This window comes from Schistocerca nitens, chromosome 1, assembly GCF_023898315.1.
Source record: "Schistocerca nitens isolate TAMUIC-IGC-003100 chromosome 1, iqSchNite1.1, whole genome shotgun sequence".
Classification (NCBI taxonomy): Eukaryota; Metazoa; Arthropoda; class Insecta; order Orthoptera; family Acrididae; genus Schistocerca; species Schistocerca nitens.
The window spans coordinates 1,083,387,244-1,083,405,776 of NC_064614.1; the positions used below are offsets into that span (position 1 = coordinate 1,083,387,244).

The following is an 18,533-nucleotide window of genomic DNA, read 5'->3' on the forward strand; positions in this document are numbered from 1 at the left end:
CCTGAGTGCAATCACGTATCAGATAGTACCCCTCCCTGCCCCCACCATCACCAAGATTACTACGTAACTACATTTTAGTATGAAAAAGAATTCCTTTGAACACTTTCAGTTTCAAAATGACAGTTGACAAACAATATTTATTTTTTAATAATCAGTGAGATTATAGGTACGGCTTATTTCGAATAACCTTTTTTTTAGAATGATAGACCAATTCTCAGTGCATTGTGAGGGTTACCCAAATCTACTTCACACAAAAGAAAGCCAACTATCGACAATTAGGTACATATTTGTTAGCAAAAACGCTTCCTCTGTACCAGTCCTCTCCCTGGCGACACTTGCTTCACCCACCTCTTGCACCTCTACCGAATTAAAATGTGTACACTTCACTTAGGCCTATTGTTTTTAGATCATTTGACTGCTGTATTCCTTAATCTGAACAGGCTGCCAATGCTTTGTGTCTGACCACTGCCAATAATAATAATAATAATAATAATAATAATAATACAGTGTAGGCCCTGCAGCAGTATAGTAGCTGTTACATAGTTGCTGTTGTGCTGTCAATTACTTCGCTTACTGTTGCGAAGTGAGTAACGCAGCTATTTCTGATCTAGCTGAGGACCTACCTATAGTTCGGAGATGACATTTTCATGAGATATTTAAACATATTTGACGTATGTGTCTCAATTTTACTGGCATAGATCCAGGATCAAAGTACAAAGGGCCAAAGAAACTGGTACACCTGTCTAATATTGTGTAGGGCCCCTGCGAGCACGCAGAAGTGCCGCAACACGACGTGGCGTGGCCTCGACAAATGTCTGAAGTAGTGCTGGAGGAAACTGACACCATGAATCCTGCACGACTGTGCATAAATCGGGAAGAGTAGGAGGGGGTGGAGATCTGAACAGCACGTTGCAAGGCATCTCAGATATGCTCAATAAAGTTCATGTCTGGGGAGTTTGGAGGCCAGCGAAAGTGTATAAACTGAAAAGAGTGTTCCTGGAGCCACTCTTGTAGCAATTCTGGACGTGTGGGGTGTAGCACTGTCCTGGTGGGATTGCCCAAGTCCGTCGGAATGCACAATGTATATGAATGGATGCAGGTGATCAGACAGGATGTCACCTGTCAAGAGTCGTATCTACACATATCAGAGAGCCCATACCATTCCAACTGCACGCGCACCTCACCATTACGGAGCCTCCAACAGTTTGAACAGTCCCCTGCTGACATGCAGGCTCCGTGGATTCATGAGGTTGTCTCCATCCCCGTACACGCCCATCCGATCGATACAATTTAAAACGAGACACGTCTGACTAGGCAACATGTTTCCAGTGAACTGTCAAATGTGGGTGTTGACGGGCCCAGGTCGAGGCGTAAAGCTTTGTGTCGTGCAGTCATCAAGGGTACACGAGTGGTTCTTCGGCTCCGAAAGCCCATTTCGATGACGTTTCGTTGAATGGTTCGCACGCTGACACTTGTTGATGGCCCAGCACTGAAATCTGCAGCAATTTGCGGAAGGGTTCCACTTCTGGCACGTCGAGAGATTCTCTTCAGATGTCGTTGGTCCCGTTCTTGCAGGATCTTTTACCGGCCGCAGCGATGTCTGAGATTTGTTGTTTTGCCGGATTCCTGATATTCACGGTCCACTCGTGAAATGGTCGTACGGGAAAATCCCCACTTCATCGCTACCTCGGAGATGCTGTGTCCCATCGCTCGTGCGCTGATTACAACAGCACATTCAAACTCACTTAAATCTTGATAACCTGCCATTGTAGCATCAGTAATCGATCCAACAACTGCGCCAGATACTTGTCTTATACAGGCGTTGCCGAGCGCTGCACCGTATTCTGCCTTCTTACATGTATCTGTAATTGAATACAAACAATTTGGTTTCGTGACGGAAATACGCCCGAATCCTTTCTTTTTACTTCCCCAGAAAATTACATTTTATCCCTCAGGTGTAATACCCGCCCCCCCCCCCGCCCCCCCTCCCCCCAGATTGGGAACCACTGCTCTAGCGAAACATTAAACGGCTACCAGTCATCTGATCCTAAAGCCGCTGCCACACGGTGGACGGTCAAGGACCCTTTCATTTACATCGCAAAGTAACCAAGGAAAGAGCAAGATGAACCAATGGCATGCCACTATGTTAATAAATAACATTCCAAAATACCAAGACACCAAAGTGAAACTGAATGAAGAAAGGGTCTGGTTTAACGACCAGTCGAAATCGTTGTCATTGACACCACCTCAGACAAGGGTAAGGGAGGAGACAGTATGATGCCTTTCGGAAGGAACCTCCCGACAATCGACTGGCGCGATTTACGAACAACTAATTAGGATGACTGATCGGTGATTTGAGCATCGTTCCTTCAGAATATGAGCCTTGTCTCCTAAGCATAGTGCTGCCAAACCGTCTTATAGGTGCACAAGTTAACTTCGATGTTCTGAGCTTGTGCGGCACTAAAATCGCAGATGACTTCGGAATGTAAGGCTTAAAACGTTAGACGAGAGAGGTTGCTGCAATGTTAGTTTTAACTTAAATTAATGTTCGCATTTTAATAAAATTAGTAATTACAAATAAAATGTTATTTTTATTAAAAATTATACTTGCACATTTACAATTAACAATTTCATCAGATAAATACTGAATGCTACTACAAGTAATGAAGTTCCGTCTAAAGAAATCAAACCAGCAAATTCGCGATTGCAGGCTTAGAAGGCTACCTACACACGAACTATGTACGATTCTGTAGTAAAGTTTGATTTTTTTTTTTTTTAATCTTTCACAGCACTCTGAAGTCTATCGTCTGGCGGTTTCTTCTTCTTCTGCAGGTGTGTTTCCGAAATGCATCGTACTGCTTCAGGAAGTTGGTGCCCGGGCGCTGACCTTTAAGTCATAAGTACAAAGAACACTGAAGTGGATCAGTTCCTAAGGTTCCCTTGTAAAACTTTCGTAGGTATACGTTGTTGTTTTGACCGTGGAACTGATTAGAGCGAAGGAATATATGCATTGTGGCCTCTTATTCAGCACAATCGCTGTCATGGATGCTTTTGGTAAGTGGTGGAATGTGTTGGTAAGAGTGGGAAAGGTAGTTTAGCACTTTACTGTTGGTCATACAGTACCACATACAAACATAGCTATATGGGGGAGAAGTATAAGACACGGTAAAAACACTGTAAAACCAAATCAAAGGCTAAGCCCAAGAGCAGAATTTAAATCGCACAACAAATTTATTGCTGAATATGTACACTATCACTGCAACAGTATCATATTCGTGGCTTTGTACAGCAAGATACTGCACTCACTCTCATTCTTACGTTTGGTGTATGGTAGAAAGAATACGTATGCTAAAAATGTCACAAAATATTAGTTTAATCGTTTACAATGTTCAGTGTTAGCTTGACTGAACATATTTGTGAAAAATAAGAGCAAAAGTTTAGAAAATAATCACGTGAGATATGCATGCCAAAGTAGGTCAGACTCGCCAGTAGTTACACTTCCTTGGGTTGAAACCGATCAGTGGGAAAGGCAATTTAGCACTTTACTGTTGGTCATACAGTACCACATACAAACATAGCTATATGGGGAAGATAACGCAGAGGATAACTCATAATGACAGCAATCGCTTTTGGGAGAACAAACAATCCCAGATACCAGAATCAACATACCAGACTGTGCTAGGTAGTTGCATCTCTCAGTTCTACTTCCAGACTGAAAAGCCTCTGTGGTTTCTGACACTTGTCAACTATGTCTTCTACCAAATGGGTTCTCGACAACATCTGCAAAACTGTTGATGTATTAACGAGGCACACCTGCAAGTACCAGAGAGCCATCTTCTCGAATCCCACAGACTCAGTGGTATTCCAACTGTGAACTGACTACTTGCTCTCCATCCGTACACCTCTACACTTTACGAAACAAAAGAACCACGTGAAAAGGAGGCTCCACAGCGACGGTATCAATTTCGATTAGCATCGTTTTGGACTGGAGTTAATATCTCTTTTAACTTTCACTCCACATTGTACGAAATGACAATTTTGCAATATAGGAGAAACAGCTGCTGCATTTTTTGGTAGACAACGAGTTTGAACTTGCTGTGAACGCTATATCCAACAGCAATTATCCTGTAATCCTACATACAACAACAATTACAATTTTAACAGAAAGTCACGTTTATTTACCACAAAGAGCTACTGATAGAACAAACCTTTATTTAGTACTAGTTTAGACTGAACACATCATGCTAGATAAAATAGTTGCAGCAGCCTATATGGCACAGCTCTTACTATGGCGTCAATAGTGAATATAAAATTGTAAAAAACCGTTTGCGTCACTGTCAGCAAGGTAAAATGAATTTTTACAATTAGATAATCTTGATCACTGTCCATTTCTTCCTTCCTTCTGCTCTGTGTAATTCACTCTGTTTACTGCATAGAGTAGACAGTCATAGACAAATATTATTTCTATATATTTTACCCTTGAAGACAGTGACGCAAGATGACTGACTTCGTATTTATTACTGAAGCCACAGTAAGATAGACGCTGTAGTAGCTGTTATAACAATTTTATGTCGCCTAATGATAGTTTAAATCGATAGCAGCTGTGTCAACAGCTACTGGTGGTAAATAAATACAATTTTATTTCAATATTTACGACCTGCACAACGTACTAATAATTTCGACAACTCAGCTTTGGGATGTTCTTGGTATCTTCTGACAGAAGTTTTATTTCACATCACCACACAGTTACGACTGGCATATACAAGGTATCGAAGGTAGTTTCTATCATCAGGCAAGACTAAGCGACCGGTTAAAGTGGCAACATTTTAGGGGCGGCAAAAGGCGGAAAAAATCAATTTCAAATTAAACAGCGAGTAAATTGAGCAAACGAGAAGCGAAAATTAAAATGAGTAAAAATTTAAACACTGAATTGTTTTCAAAGCATATGGAACAGTTACTTAGTAACTTTACTTAGTCTGACGAAGATAAACCCACTGCCTCTAGCTTCCTAAACACTACAGCAGCCGCAACTGAGTATGAAACGAAAACAAACATGACGATTCCTCTGTGTCGAGCGCTGGTGCGGGGCACGTGCGCTGGCTTGTCGAAGATTAGCAAAGTATAAAAGAAGACTAATGTACTATCATTCAGACAATTACTTCTGATATTTTCTAAATGTTACTATTAGGGGCCAACACAAAAACAAATCAACATTTTGATTTCGTACTGAAATTTCAGTGTGATTCTGTACAAGAAAAAAACCTGAAGCCAAACATTTATTGTACAGAAGAAGGGATATTCTGTTTCGTAACTTTGATTGAAGAAACAATTTAATAAAAAACTTAATTTTTTCTTAGGGTTTAAACGACTACCGTGAGCAACTCAATGGGATACAAGCAGTCGCCCGTCTCTAATTTAGGGGCCACTAACTTCATGGAAGGGATCGAGTCAATGCCTTTAGATAAACAACATCCATGCCTCGCAGGGAATCGAACCCGCACCCACAATTGACGAATGATCAGAAAATCGTTCAGACCACTGCGCCGTCGGGACTGCTAGTAAAAGTTTTAGAACTCTTCAATAGAAAACGCAAGCGTAGCGTCATTTATTTATTTAATCGCAAGAAAGTTTATGCTGAAAAAGAGTAGATTTATTCCTCATTCTAAAGACATTTCAACTACAACAGATAACGAAACAATACCATGAGTATCCAGATGATACTGTTTCATCCTTTGGCAAGTCTCCCCTCAGTATAGCATAATTTCTAAATTCAAGCAAAAATTCATTCGCGCCAGAAAATAGTTCCACACCTTTAATAGTCTACTTTCCAGTAATCAAATGAAATAAGTGATGCCAAATTTGGCTACGCTGGTGTATTCAGTTGAGTTCCGATTTAAAATCTTCAGCACATTCTTTCAACTTCAGTTATTTTGGAAAATTTGAAAAACTGAACAAAAAATAAACTGGGGACACTGTTTGTCCTCAATCACTTTTAAAGGAAATGAGGACAAAGCTTGAAAATTGAGGGGTACTCTAAGAAAAAAAGAGGACGTTTTGTCACCTTAGTTTGGTGATTAAAAGTGTAATAGGAGATTTACATTCTTGTGCTGTTGGATGTCGGTGGTAGAGAGAAGGAGACCGAGAAGACTAGACCGATGGGATTGAAAAAGAGGGGGCGTATTTTATCAGTTCTCGCCTAAGGCAGTAAAACATCTAGCAACGTTCCTGAAAGTATCAAAAGTGTCGGTATTACATATTACCATGCATGTCCTTTCTCATTAGCAAAAGAATTCCAGACGGAGTGATATGCTTGCCTGATGCTTGCTGAGTAGACGACCGCTGGGCAGGTAATCGTTGAGTAGACACTTTCTCAACTGTTGGACGTGCAGCAGGCGGTGGTTCTTGCTGGGCAGGCACAGCTACTTGCTGAGTAGACACTTGCTGGGCAGGAACAGGTGCTTGCTGAGCATATATTCGTGGGGCAGGCACAGGTACTTGCTTAACAAGCACAGCTCCTTTCTGAGCAGATACCTGCTTGGTATCCACAGGAACTTGTTGGGCAGATACTGGCTCGGCAGGCGCAGATACTTGCTGGGTAGCCACAGGAGCTTGCTGAGCAGGTACTTGCTGGGTAGCCACAGTAGCTTGCTGGGCAGGTACTTGCTGGGTAGCCACAGTAGCTTGCTGGGCAGGTACTTGCTGGGTAGCCACAGTAGCTTGCTGAGCAGGTACTTGCTGGGTAGCCACAGTAGCTTGCTGAGCAGGTACTTGCTGGGTAGCCACAGGAGCTTGCTGAGCAGGTACTTGCTGGGTAGCCACAGGAGCTTGCTGAGCAGGTACCTGCTGGGCAGGGGTCACTTGCCGACCCGAACTCTGCCGTCTGGCCGGTCGGCGAGGCCCGCTGCGCCCCGGTGTCGGGGATTCGTTACTACGCTTGTCACCCGTCATTGCTTAACTTGCAAGCAGCTTCGCAACGCTAGCCAGCACTTGCGCTGTGCTGGAGCCCACGCTGCACACTACAGACAGCGCGCCGCAGAGGCCGTCGCCGCAGCGCACCACGCGATATTTTAGGCCCACGAAAACTTTGCCAAGGTTTCATTTTATTCTGCGTATCCGGCTCTCCCTAGAGTCTGCAGGCTCTTGTCGATGGGTTGGGCTTCTCCACATCTCTGCAACGCTTCGCCCGAGTATTGTTAAGGACACTACAACACGTTATACTCCTAACGACAACGATAACAATGTAATCACAGACGTTATCCAAGTCACTGCACGGCAATGAGATCGTGCGCACGTGTACTGGCATACACGTACGAGGGGCATTTAATAAATAACGAACATTATTCTTATTTCTTATACGTTTATTTTTTTTTCAATACCTCGTTATAGTCCTTCAATATAGTTCCCTGCTTCTCTATGACTGAGTCCCATCGTCTCGGAAGCTCTATTATTCCATTCAGGACACCACTACTGCTCGTCTGTCGAATGGCTAGGGTAACAGCGGTAGAATGCTCTTCCAAAGAAAGATAACGACGCTCACGCACAGGTTTTTCCAACTTCGGGACCAAGTCGAAGTCTGGTAGACTCATTTCCGGGATGTAAGGAGAACGCGACAACACTTCTCATCAGTATTCGCGCAGTTTTTGAGCTACAACATTGCTACAATGCGGGCGAGCATTGTCGTGGAGAATGAATGAGTGGCCCAGCCTCAAGCAACTGGGGTCGGGTTTTGTGCATTTTTCTGAGCAGGTTTTTGCATGAAGTTAAGATAATACACAGCTGTGACACTTGTTCCACGCGGTACTATGTAACGATGATTCCTTAGTGATCATAAGCAAAAAAATTCATCATTTGCTTGAACTTTGAATAAAAGTGTTGAAATTATTTTGGACATTGAGAATCTGAAGCTCTTTACACATAGGACTGCGATTTCAACTCCGATTCAAAGCCTCTCTAATTTAAGTTTCATCAGCATCGACAATTCGACACCAAGAATCCTTTACCTTCACGGTCGAATTGTTGTTTGAGCAAGGCTGCAGAGTCCAGGCGTTTCTGCTTCTCCAGCAGTGTGGGACTCGTCTCGTAGAAATTTCTCTCTTCTTCAAATCGTTTCTCTGAATATAGAATTCTGATGTTGGGGAAATTCCCGTGGCTACAGAGAGTACCTCAAGTCAAACTGTTACAAGACCATCTGCCAGAAGATTCACACTTCATCTTTTTGGATTATCGTCTATACTCATACGACCACCACGAAAAGGATAACCCACCGTGAAACTGTACCACAGTCCACTGCAAAATCACCACAAATGCACTGTGCATTTCTTTCGCGTGAATTTCCGATCTTGATGTACGACATCTTGTCTTCAACTATCACAGTACCAGATACCCTTGCAGCCTCTATTTCTAATTGTCGCCAATTTTATGTGAAGAAACACGCGCTTCTTCCTCAAGCTCCCAGCTCCATCTGACGTAAGTTTCGTTGTTGTTGCATCAACAATCCACAGTAATATCAACCTATGCGTTATTTATGAATACCCCTCGTATACCTTTTTGAAACTACTTATTTAATATAATTTGTCGGTATTTTTATGAAGACTGATTTAAATCGTTTATTTAGGCGTCTCGGCTGCACATTTTCATGATCTGACTAATTTTCATCAAAGTTGATCACTCTTCATATCTATATGAACTAAAGCCGGCCGGTGTGGCCGTGCGGTCTAGGCGCTTCAGTCTGGAACCGCGTGTCCGCTCCGGTCGCAGGTTCGAATCCTGCCTCTGGCATGGATGTGTGTGTTGTACTTAGGTTAGTTAGGTTTAAGTAGTTCTAAGTTCTAGGCGACTAATGACCACAGATGTTAAGTCCCATAGTCCTCAGAGCCATCCGAACCATTTATATGAACTAATAAAATACTGCTAGTCAAAATTTTCTTATAGTTTTCTGCTATTTTATGCGAGTCATCGGCGGGATAACTGTGCAACGGTGGTAAGGGCCGTGCCACGTTAAAACCAGTTAGTCAGCGACTGATACGATTTTCACCATTGTTGCGGAATAATATTCTGGCAGACGATTACAGGATGTGAAAATTTCGGCGACTACTGTTCTAAGTTCTGCTGGGAAAAAAAAAAAAAAACTAGAGCAACTAATTTGATGTCCTCTCGAGAACTAAAGAATCTCTAGCGCAGCAGATACACTTCTATAAAACGTTCACCATAAAAATAAATCTGATTTAAATATTGCACTATGTATCGCGCGTTTGTTGGAACCTCACTGGATTTCCGTATCAAGTGGGACTGCAGCCAAGCCGTCTCGAGTACTGTCAAGTACGATAATAAGTACGTTTTGTGCTGTGCGTTATGCCCACATCGACTTAGCGATAATACGGGACAACAGCTTTACCGGCGCATTTAACTAACTGCACTGGCCTGTCAGCTGTTACAGCTAGCCTGCACTGATATGGCCAGCTGCGGTTCACACGTAAAAAGATACGAGCAGAGGAGCAATACACCTTCGAATGTCTTAATTTTCAAGCAGAATGAAATAATACACAGCAATCTCCCACAATATGCTCCTTAGACGACTAGACGAAAACACCAATACATATCGTTTTTAGCTAACATAGGCCTACAACTGTAATTAAAAACCAGAATGATGAAAATTCCTGACTAAATAATAGAGTAATTTTTTTCTGCGTAAGCTGTGTGTACCATAAGAGAGTACGAAGGATTTCATGGTACAGTTAAATACTGAAGCCACTAAAGATACAATCTCTTAGCTCCTTCCTTATCCGAATCCGAGAAATGCATTTCAGTTCTGGAAGTACCACCTGCTGCTACATTGATAACGAGCCTATCAACAACAGAATCCACGAAGCCAACCAGGTGCAGCATACTCTCTTCTTTCTTTCTTTCTTTCTTTCTTTCTCTTTCATGACGAGTCGTTCTATACCCTGCCAGCGTTCGGCAGTGACGTGTGAAAAAGCTGCATACGTTAGTTCCAGTACGTCTGGCAGCTTAACAGTCTTTTGATCTGCTCGATGCTGTGAAAATGATTGTTTTTCATGTTTCTACTATATTTATCTACCTCTGTGGTATAAAACAATGGACATAGTACAAATAAAGAGGATTTGGTTTTTCATTTTTGCCTTAAAAATTAAACTTATGTTTCTTCATTTAAACAATATACATACAACAGCAGACAAAATGCTTTGTGAGGTGATAAAATGATGGGCGTGTTCATATTGGTCTTTCGAAATTTGAAGGCAACAATTAACTTGGGACCGAGATCAAATATACACACATACATATGCATCAACTGAGAATGGGTAAAATGCTGTATAACGGCTTGAATGAGCTCAAAATTTTTGGCTATCAGGAGAGTAGTTGCACCTTACGACTTGAGCTGCGTACGTCCTTTCTGAATTTGTTTTGTTCTTGGTTTGGGCAATGAATACCAAGAAAAGCAACTTACTGGAAAAAAAAAGAGGAATGAAAGTCTCATACTATAAGCTTTTTCATCACATCACTAAGCAAAATGTCATGATCATCGACATCCTTTAGCAGAATAAAAACCGCAAGAATATACTCAGACTGAAGTGTCACTGTCTTTCATTTAACTTTAGTTGGAAACGTCAACACACTGAAATGCAGTACTACTTCTCCAATAACAAATCAGCACTCTCATTAGTTTACCATCTAATTTCCAAAACGAAAATGTTGGGTTTCAATGGTGTAATACTTACTTAGTCCTTAATCCTACTTTGTACAAATGCAAGAACACTTTATAAGTGTGCTTATTTTCCATTAATTCACTTTTTTTTATTTGTAGCCTGTTCCCACAATACAAGTCCACCATTGCCCTACGAAGAAACACCAGCAATATTTTAATGTCACTGAACTGGAAATGCAATAATCCAATGTAAAGCAGGGAAAGCCGCTGGTTTCAGTGCTGTCACAGCAGAACAATGAACTTCCGCATGGCCACAAAGGAATGGTTGATACAGTTTAAGGAGGCCCAGTATTCCAAAACCATGACAGAAATAGCCATAGTGTAATGGCCTTTTTAAAGCTCAGAACACAGTAGAAGTTATTCGAAAATATACTACTCAACTAACTGAATCACTTAGGCTGTTGACCAATAGTTCAACCCACAATGAACTGTCTTCAAAACAGGCATGAGTTCTGTTACACAGATCCTCCACCTAGCTCAACTTACTTAACATTTTTTTGAACACAGATACATCACAGGCGTAAGCTTCATTGACCTTAGTACTGCATTTGATACTGTAACCATTCTATTATCTTACAAAAGGCATTTGTTCCCAATAAGGATCCAAAACTTAGCACATAGATACCAACACTATTGCAGAATGGTAGGTTTCTTCTTGATTTTCAAGGGCAACAATTCAACTGGAAAATTTAGAAAAAAATTGTCTGCCTCAAGCAATTGAATTGTGCTGGCTCTGTTGCTGTTTCATATGTATACAAGTGACCAGCCACTTCCTTAGAACACATTTTATTTATGCAGATGAACTTGCCCTGGCCCCCTAAAATGAAACATTTGAACAGAGAGAACTTGTTCTTGATGGTGCTCCTACAAGTCTAACCACCTATAGCCCAACCTCCCAAAAACTCTACTATGTTAATAGTGGCCAACAAACTACTGTGTTAATAGTGGCAAACAGCGGTGATTGTAAAATGGGCAATCACAAACGATAGCAGTGTCATTCTGCCACATCTGGCAGTAGTATCTGTCTCTGGTGCACTATTTTCATGTTAGTTAAGGCATGGTGAGGTTACTTAGCCACTACATTGTTCAATATGGGTAGTGTGAAGCACACATGACAAGTAATAGATAGAAAAGCTTAGTTTTCTCAGCATACACATTTTACCAGGGACAAGAGAAGCAGTGGTCTGGTGTAGCACTCACCCCAGCATTGCCAGTTCGAGGACAAGTAATGGTTGAAGCTAATGACACAAAATGCCACAAGACATTCACCGTCATTCTGTCTCTGCATCGCATGCATAACATAGCCGCCTTCTTATGCACACACCAGTTTAATGGTATGGTGTATCCAAAGACAAAAATAATTTGGTAAAATTCACAAATGAACTACAGTTCAATACCTATGAAGACCTATGTGGAAAACAATAGGAAAATACATTATTATCCCCACAACAGACATGGTAATGGCCCTCTATGAGAGAGAGAGAGCCAACATTATGTACAGGGCTGTTGATGAGAAAACACTAAAAATAAGTAGTAGTTAGACAAAATGAAAGCCCATGCTGCACTAATAGATATCACTATGTAAATTCTGCCTCAGTTAATACTTTGAAAGCCATGCCCATAATATTACATTATCTTCAATGTTGAAAAGAATTCCCTTCTAGTAATATTACCAGTCTTAGTGAGGACTGCCACATTCTAAACTTAACTGGTACGGCAGTCCTGACTACAATATTGTGTCTGTAATTTAGGCTAAACTGAAGACTACACTATACTACAGGCATGGGGCTCTAAAGTGTTAAAAAAAGTAAGGAATCTGGATGAAGCGGTGATAACTGTGGTGGCTACAAGACAAAACATGGAAAAGCATTCAGGTGCTTCAGCAATATGAAAGGATTGTAGTTATGTGGCACAAAAATTCTAGAAGTACGGAAGCGTCCGATCCCGCCCGTCTGCTTTGACCCATGACATCACAAATATGGCGGAAACTAAAACACACACACACACACACTTTCCACAAGAAGCCTAATGACACTAACGGGACAAGTGCGGGAAATGGGGTATTTTGGGTGGGGGACAAACTAAATATAAACAAATTTAGACGCCTTGCGTAGCTACAACGTGTAAGTGAAGACAGCCATGCATGAATGCCCACCCACCTCCCCAGGGGTCGTAACCCCTGCAACCCATAGAAGATAAAGATGCTTCAGTAGCTGATTAGTGTTTTTTGTCTTAAAAAAAAAAAAAAAATCTCACGGGATAGAACAAACAGATCAGAAAGAAATATAATAAACTAAAACAGAAATTGGAGGAAACAGATAATTAAAATAAGTAATAAGTGTTCTTAAATTAAAAAAAAAAAAAAAAAAAAAAAAAAACTCACGAGATAGAACGAACAGATCAGAAAAGTAAATAAAATAAAACAGAACTGGAGACAGCCACACTCAAACCAAACCCCGCGCCGTCATGACGTCACACACAACACCTTTCCGTTATGGGTCAAAGCCGACGCGTGGGATCGGACGCTTCTGTCGACCTGTTTGCAGAGTATAGATTTAGACATGGCAGAAAAGTTCCACGACACCAGTGATATGATTGCTGTTCAATCAGGGTTACAAGAAAGTAGTACTGATGTTTCTAAGTCGCCACAACAGATAAAAAAGATCTTTACTTGGTGAACCATCTCCTTGAAACATACACATCATCAAAAGTATCGATTCACACAACTCTTCTTTAAACTTTTTCAGTTCAATAGAACAAGAGTATTAAAAATAATCAAGACGTAACAAACAAATAGTTCTCTCTTGTTTTATTGGCAAGCACATAACAGATTACTACCAATGAATGACACTTTAGAAAGTACTTCAACAATACTAGAATCATGTTTTGTCTCACTTAAATTTCAACAATCATCTCAAAATATTGCAACTACAACCATGAGGTAGATCACATATGATATATTGTAAAAGTAGTGAGTGTTTTAACTGCATTTCATTTGTCTATTATTACAATTAGCTGCCTGTCACTGAGCCAGGAAATATCATAAATGACAACAGAATAACAGTTCTCAGAGAGCGGCAACCTCTAGAACATAGTTTGTTCATTTGTAACAAAGCCAACGGCAAAAAAATAAAAACATAGAATGGCTAGACATGTCTGACTTTGTATCCTGTATTCACCTACACATTTCAAAAACACGACGCATGTTTAAAATATGTGATACATCCCATACGTATACATTAAATCAGCGTGAGTTTCATAATGTTTACATCAATATAATGGTGCATGAGAGCAACTAACCAGTAGCTTCCAGAGGAAATTTAAGCACACTAATTCATTACACAGAGTGCTATATTCAGATTCTATTAACGTCTCGCACTGTAGCTGCCGTTATAAACACTAAATGCCTGAACAGGTGAGTATCCACAGCGTGTGCACAAACGTGACAGGAATATGCTAAACGAAGCGCGGTTTTGATCCAAAACACTATAAAAGCAAACAGTCTCTAACCCAAACATTTACCCATCATTTCTGCACACAACGCAACATACGTACGCAAAAATTTTCCCATATGGTGACTGATATTCTATGGTTATACACACCACCAACTGTGGCGAAAAATTGTTCAGTATTAGCATATCAGTTTAGAAAACATGAAACATAACCTACGCCTACTAGACAACACATAAACATGAGCACGTAAATTTTGTCAACTCGCTTTTGTCCCAAAAATACGTGCACAGCAAACCTACTACCATAAAATATGCACCAGTTACGAGTCGACATACTTTTCTAAGGAATCAATCGCTTCGTGGGTATTGTGCAAAATAACATAACATACAATATTGCTAATATGTATATGTCATTGGCAACAGTCCAGTTTAAAGTTTTTACCGTTGCTCATTTCACACAAATAGCTTCCTTACAGTGACAGTACAAAAGGACACAACTGCACTTACCTTCATGCGATCTCTCCTTTGTATTTGAATGTTTACGTCCTTTACTGTCAGCCATACTGTTCTAATTCCAACGTCATATCCTTCCTCGGAGGCGGGAGTGGTAATCTGCGCGTTGTTCATACAAAATTGAGATATTCAGACATGATGGAAAACATGTAAATTCTGAGGTTACCTATATCTAGGTTGCAAGAACTTGTCCTTGAACTTTGCGTCTTTTGTTTCTTTCGTTGTCGTCGACTCCGTATCAAAAAGAAACTATTCGATATTACATGACGCTTATGTTTAATCACAATCTTGGCCGTTCAAAATAAACACATTAAGATCATCCACAGCGTTTACAGGTAAAATAAACCAAATAAAAAGGTCTTCTATGAAATCTGCTTCCCATAGTATGTTATTCAGTGGCTATTAAATAATATCCCATAAAATTTGTAGTTCAGTTTTACAATGTGCGCTCGCGGAGTCGTTACCCATATGGAGATTCGTAAGTAATACACATGCAGTAATTTTCATCTCCAAAAGCTAATGCGAACCGTAACAATGCTGACAGGATTAAAACACTGCTTACTTGAAATACATAATGACTATGTTGGTATTGGAAAACATCCATAAAATATGAGAGGTTCAAACATATAAAGTACCGTTCATTATTTCACTAAGAATACATCGTCTGTCGTAATAATCGTCTTTTCTTAGCCCGCCTTTTCCTTTTATAAATGTAACGCTTTCTCGTTCCAGAATATAAGAATTTATTGGCCTATGACTCAGGGGCGAATCCTGTCGGAGGCAGGAGACTACATCTGTTTCTTCTTAATCTCGAGAAAGAAATAGATTTTTTACAACATAGCTGTCAGACTAAACAGTCTCGAAAATTTTATCACCACTGTAATTGGTACTAAAATGGATAAAGAAACCCCCTTCGTTTACTCTTGAGGATTTGGAGACGTCTAGACGATATAAAATATCTAAGATCTCAGACTCCTACCAAAATCCTCGATTAGACTCTGAGAGTGACTTCATGATTGAAAAATAGTGAATAGTGTTTTATATTCGTCTCATAACATACAATTTCTAATCATATCATTAATGTACAGGAGACTTGTCAAAAAAAATTGATAACACAACTTTGGCCTAATTGGTACAAAGAATTTTAACATTAATATAAACTTTATTTTTCTTTCCTCCCTTTTGTGAAGGACAGCTACATTTACACACATGACTAGATTTTCGGTTCATCCTTCATGAACTCCTCAACAGTGTAGTAGCAGCGTTTGACAAGTATATCATATAGCTTTGTTTTCAGTGTTTCTAGGTTCATACTCAGAACATTCTTTCCGTTTAGCTTGTTACGAATTTTCATTGCCATATACTTAGGAAACCATGATTCAATTACGTCGTGCAACAGTGGGATAAAACAATGTGAGTAGATATGAAGTGAAATAACCAGCCTTGTTCAGCTGCACGTAAATTGCAGTCTTCGATTATTTCACTGATCTTAGGAAAAGAAAGCCTGCCTACAATAGAGGGTACTACTAATAAAATTCTATAGCGGATGCTGCTTGAGAGCACGGGACACTTATCGCGCTAAAAGAAGATTCAAGCGAGGGACTGTACAAAAAGGGGCAACGAGAATAGCAGTAACCAGTTAGACTTTAGGAAGATAGCACAAAATTACTAAAAAACCCAGCTGATGGATACTCAAGCAAACGAGCCCACATATTTCTTTCTCCATTAAAGGCCGATTCAAAGTCGACGTCAACGGAACGTCAGGCGACTTCATCGTCAAACCATGGAGGGTTCACAGTAAACTGAACGTCAGTTTTATTAACCCAGTACCGAACGGTTAAAATGAGCTTGTGAGATGCCGTCCAGAATACAAAAAGTCGAAGTCCAATGTTTATTAGAATTAAGGAACTAACAATTATAAAGTTAATTAACAGCCAACGCAAACTTCGTAATGGATATCATTGATCCATTTTGTATAGTAAATTGCTGAGAAGTGAAAATATTTCAAAACATCGACATTTATTTGTTAGAGAAAATATATAAATACAAACACATCAAACAATATTTCTAAAGAAATACAAAGAGTCTGTTTGTCTTACCAATTCCGTTTATTTTCGTTTTTGTTTTCGTACATAGCAAATAAAGTCACAAAAACTGTATTTTTCTCTTTAAAAGAGCTGACTTTTTCACACAACAAAAGGTTTTTAATGAAAATTGCTTCGTCAGTTCAAGTTCTTATTTATACACACCTTCTTTGATTTATTACAACACGTACATCATTTTTCGCTTTCAGGCATATGGCATATATTATAGAAGAACACTCAACGGAAAAAAACACTCTAGTGGTCATAGAACATTTGTCATTTCTCACGAAAATAAAGGAATATAATAAATTATAGCCTATGAAGGAAGACGCAAAAGCACAAAACCCACAACTATAGCAGAAGTCAGCGTTGCGAAAATAAATTAGCTTCTGATGTTAGCAGACGACGACAAAATTCTCCCCCCCCCCTTTTTCCTGCAACATCAACATCCCACAACCCTTTCCAACGTCATGTCAAAGCTTTCACCCTGAGAAATCCGGACAGTGGCGTCCTGTTCCATATCTACCGTTCCGTGCCGTTGACGGCGTATGTGATTATCGCCATTTGAAATGCACTGTGGAACGTTTTTACATTCCTTTACGTCAAAACTGTTGACCGGCTTTTCCCTGCTCGCTGAGTGACGTCGCTTGATGAATGGTTCCTCATTATACATCTTTCACATGGCTGTCATGTCCGCCCCTATAGCTGAGGTGTGCCAGCACGGTAACTCAGCATGTTCGGTCAGAGAGCTGCTTGGCTTCTGTAATAATAATAATAATAAAAATAAAAACTGAGTTAAAGGATCAACAACGAACTTAAACGGATGTCACGTGACGTCCACAATGACCAAACACAACGATAAATAAAAAAAGTTCGATTTCCGGCTGGGTCAGGGATTTTCTTCGTTTAGGAACTGGGTGTTATGCTGTCCCCATCATCATTTCATCCCCATCCAGCGCGCAGGTCGCCCAGTGAAGCGTCCAATGTAATAAGACCAAGACGGTCGGACCTGTCCCGCAAGGGCCTACCTGCCGAAGATGCCAAATGCTCATTTCCATTTTTCCACACGTCTGTCATGACACATGCCCTTTCTGGTGTCACAACCATGTGCAACCAGTATCACGTGAAAAAAAAGTGTTATTTGGGTAGAGAACATTTTATATGTTCTTGGTAAATATTTTTACAGAATCCCAAGAGACATAAAGTTCATAAAATTTCACGGTATTTACATCAGTGACACATGTGAAAACAATATGTACTGCAACCTTTAAACCAACAATTTGTTGCAACTTAGTATGACAATAAGTAGTCACAGCGCTAAGTCATTTATGCCAGATTCCTCATACTCTTTTTTTATGAAAAAAAAAACATTCAGCTAAAACAATTTTAGTATTGTAAGGAATAGAATGGGCAGCTTGTGGAAGTCTATTGAAAAGTCTGAGGCCTAGATGTTCGTGCTTTTGTGAACCTTAGTTAGCCTACTGTAGTACATATCAACTGATTGTCCAGTTCTTGTATTGCACTTGTGTACAGACATCCTAATTCTCTTTAATATTGAGAAGTCAGCTACATATAGAGAGGATAAGGATTGTTATAATACTGCACCCTTTGAAGTGATCTTTTTTTGCCACTTGAATACAATTTTTGAGCTGGCACAGTTATAGAAGAGTTCCATAGGTAAGATGGGAAGCAAAACATGCATACACTAATAGCGGTTTGCTTACATTATTCCCCAATCAGTACGATAGATAAATCACTCGA

General features: G+C 40.2%; 1 protein-coding gene across 13 annotated transcripts in view; it reads right to left on the reverse strand.

The window, feature by feature from the left end:
• Nucleotides 1-14,902, reverse strand: part of LOC126198503 (atlastin) — a 144,632-nt gene extending 129,730 nt beyond the window's left edge. Inside the window, exons 1-3 of one of the 13 annotated variants that reach the window (XM_049934953.1) lie at nucleotides 6,801-7,014; nucleotides 6,693-6,764; nucleotides 6,315-6,620 (exon numbers count right to left, since the gene is read on the reverse strand). In XM_049934953.1, the coding sequence (XP_049790910.1) occupies nucleotides 6,315-6,620; nucleotides 6,693-6,764; nucleotides 6,801-6,948 (526 nt within the window). In that variant the 5' untranslated portion in view covers nucleotides 6,949-7,014. Of the gene's footprint in view, nucleotides 1-6,314; nucleotides 7,016-14,682 lie in introns of those variants that run through there. The other 12 variants (XM_049934963.1, XM_049934927.1, XM_049934894.1 and 9 more) reach the window with 12 other exon arrangements.
• Nucleotides 14,903-18,533: the final 3,631 nt, after the last annotated feature.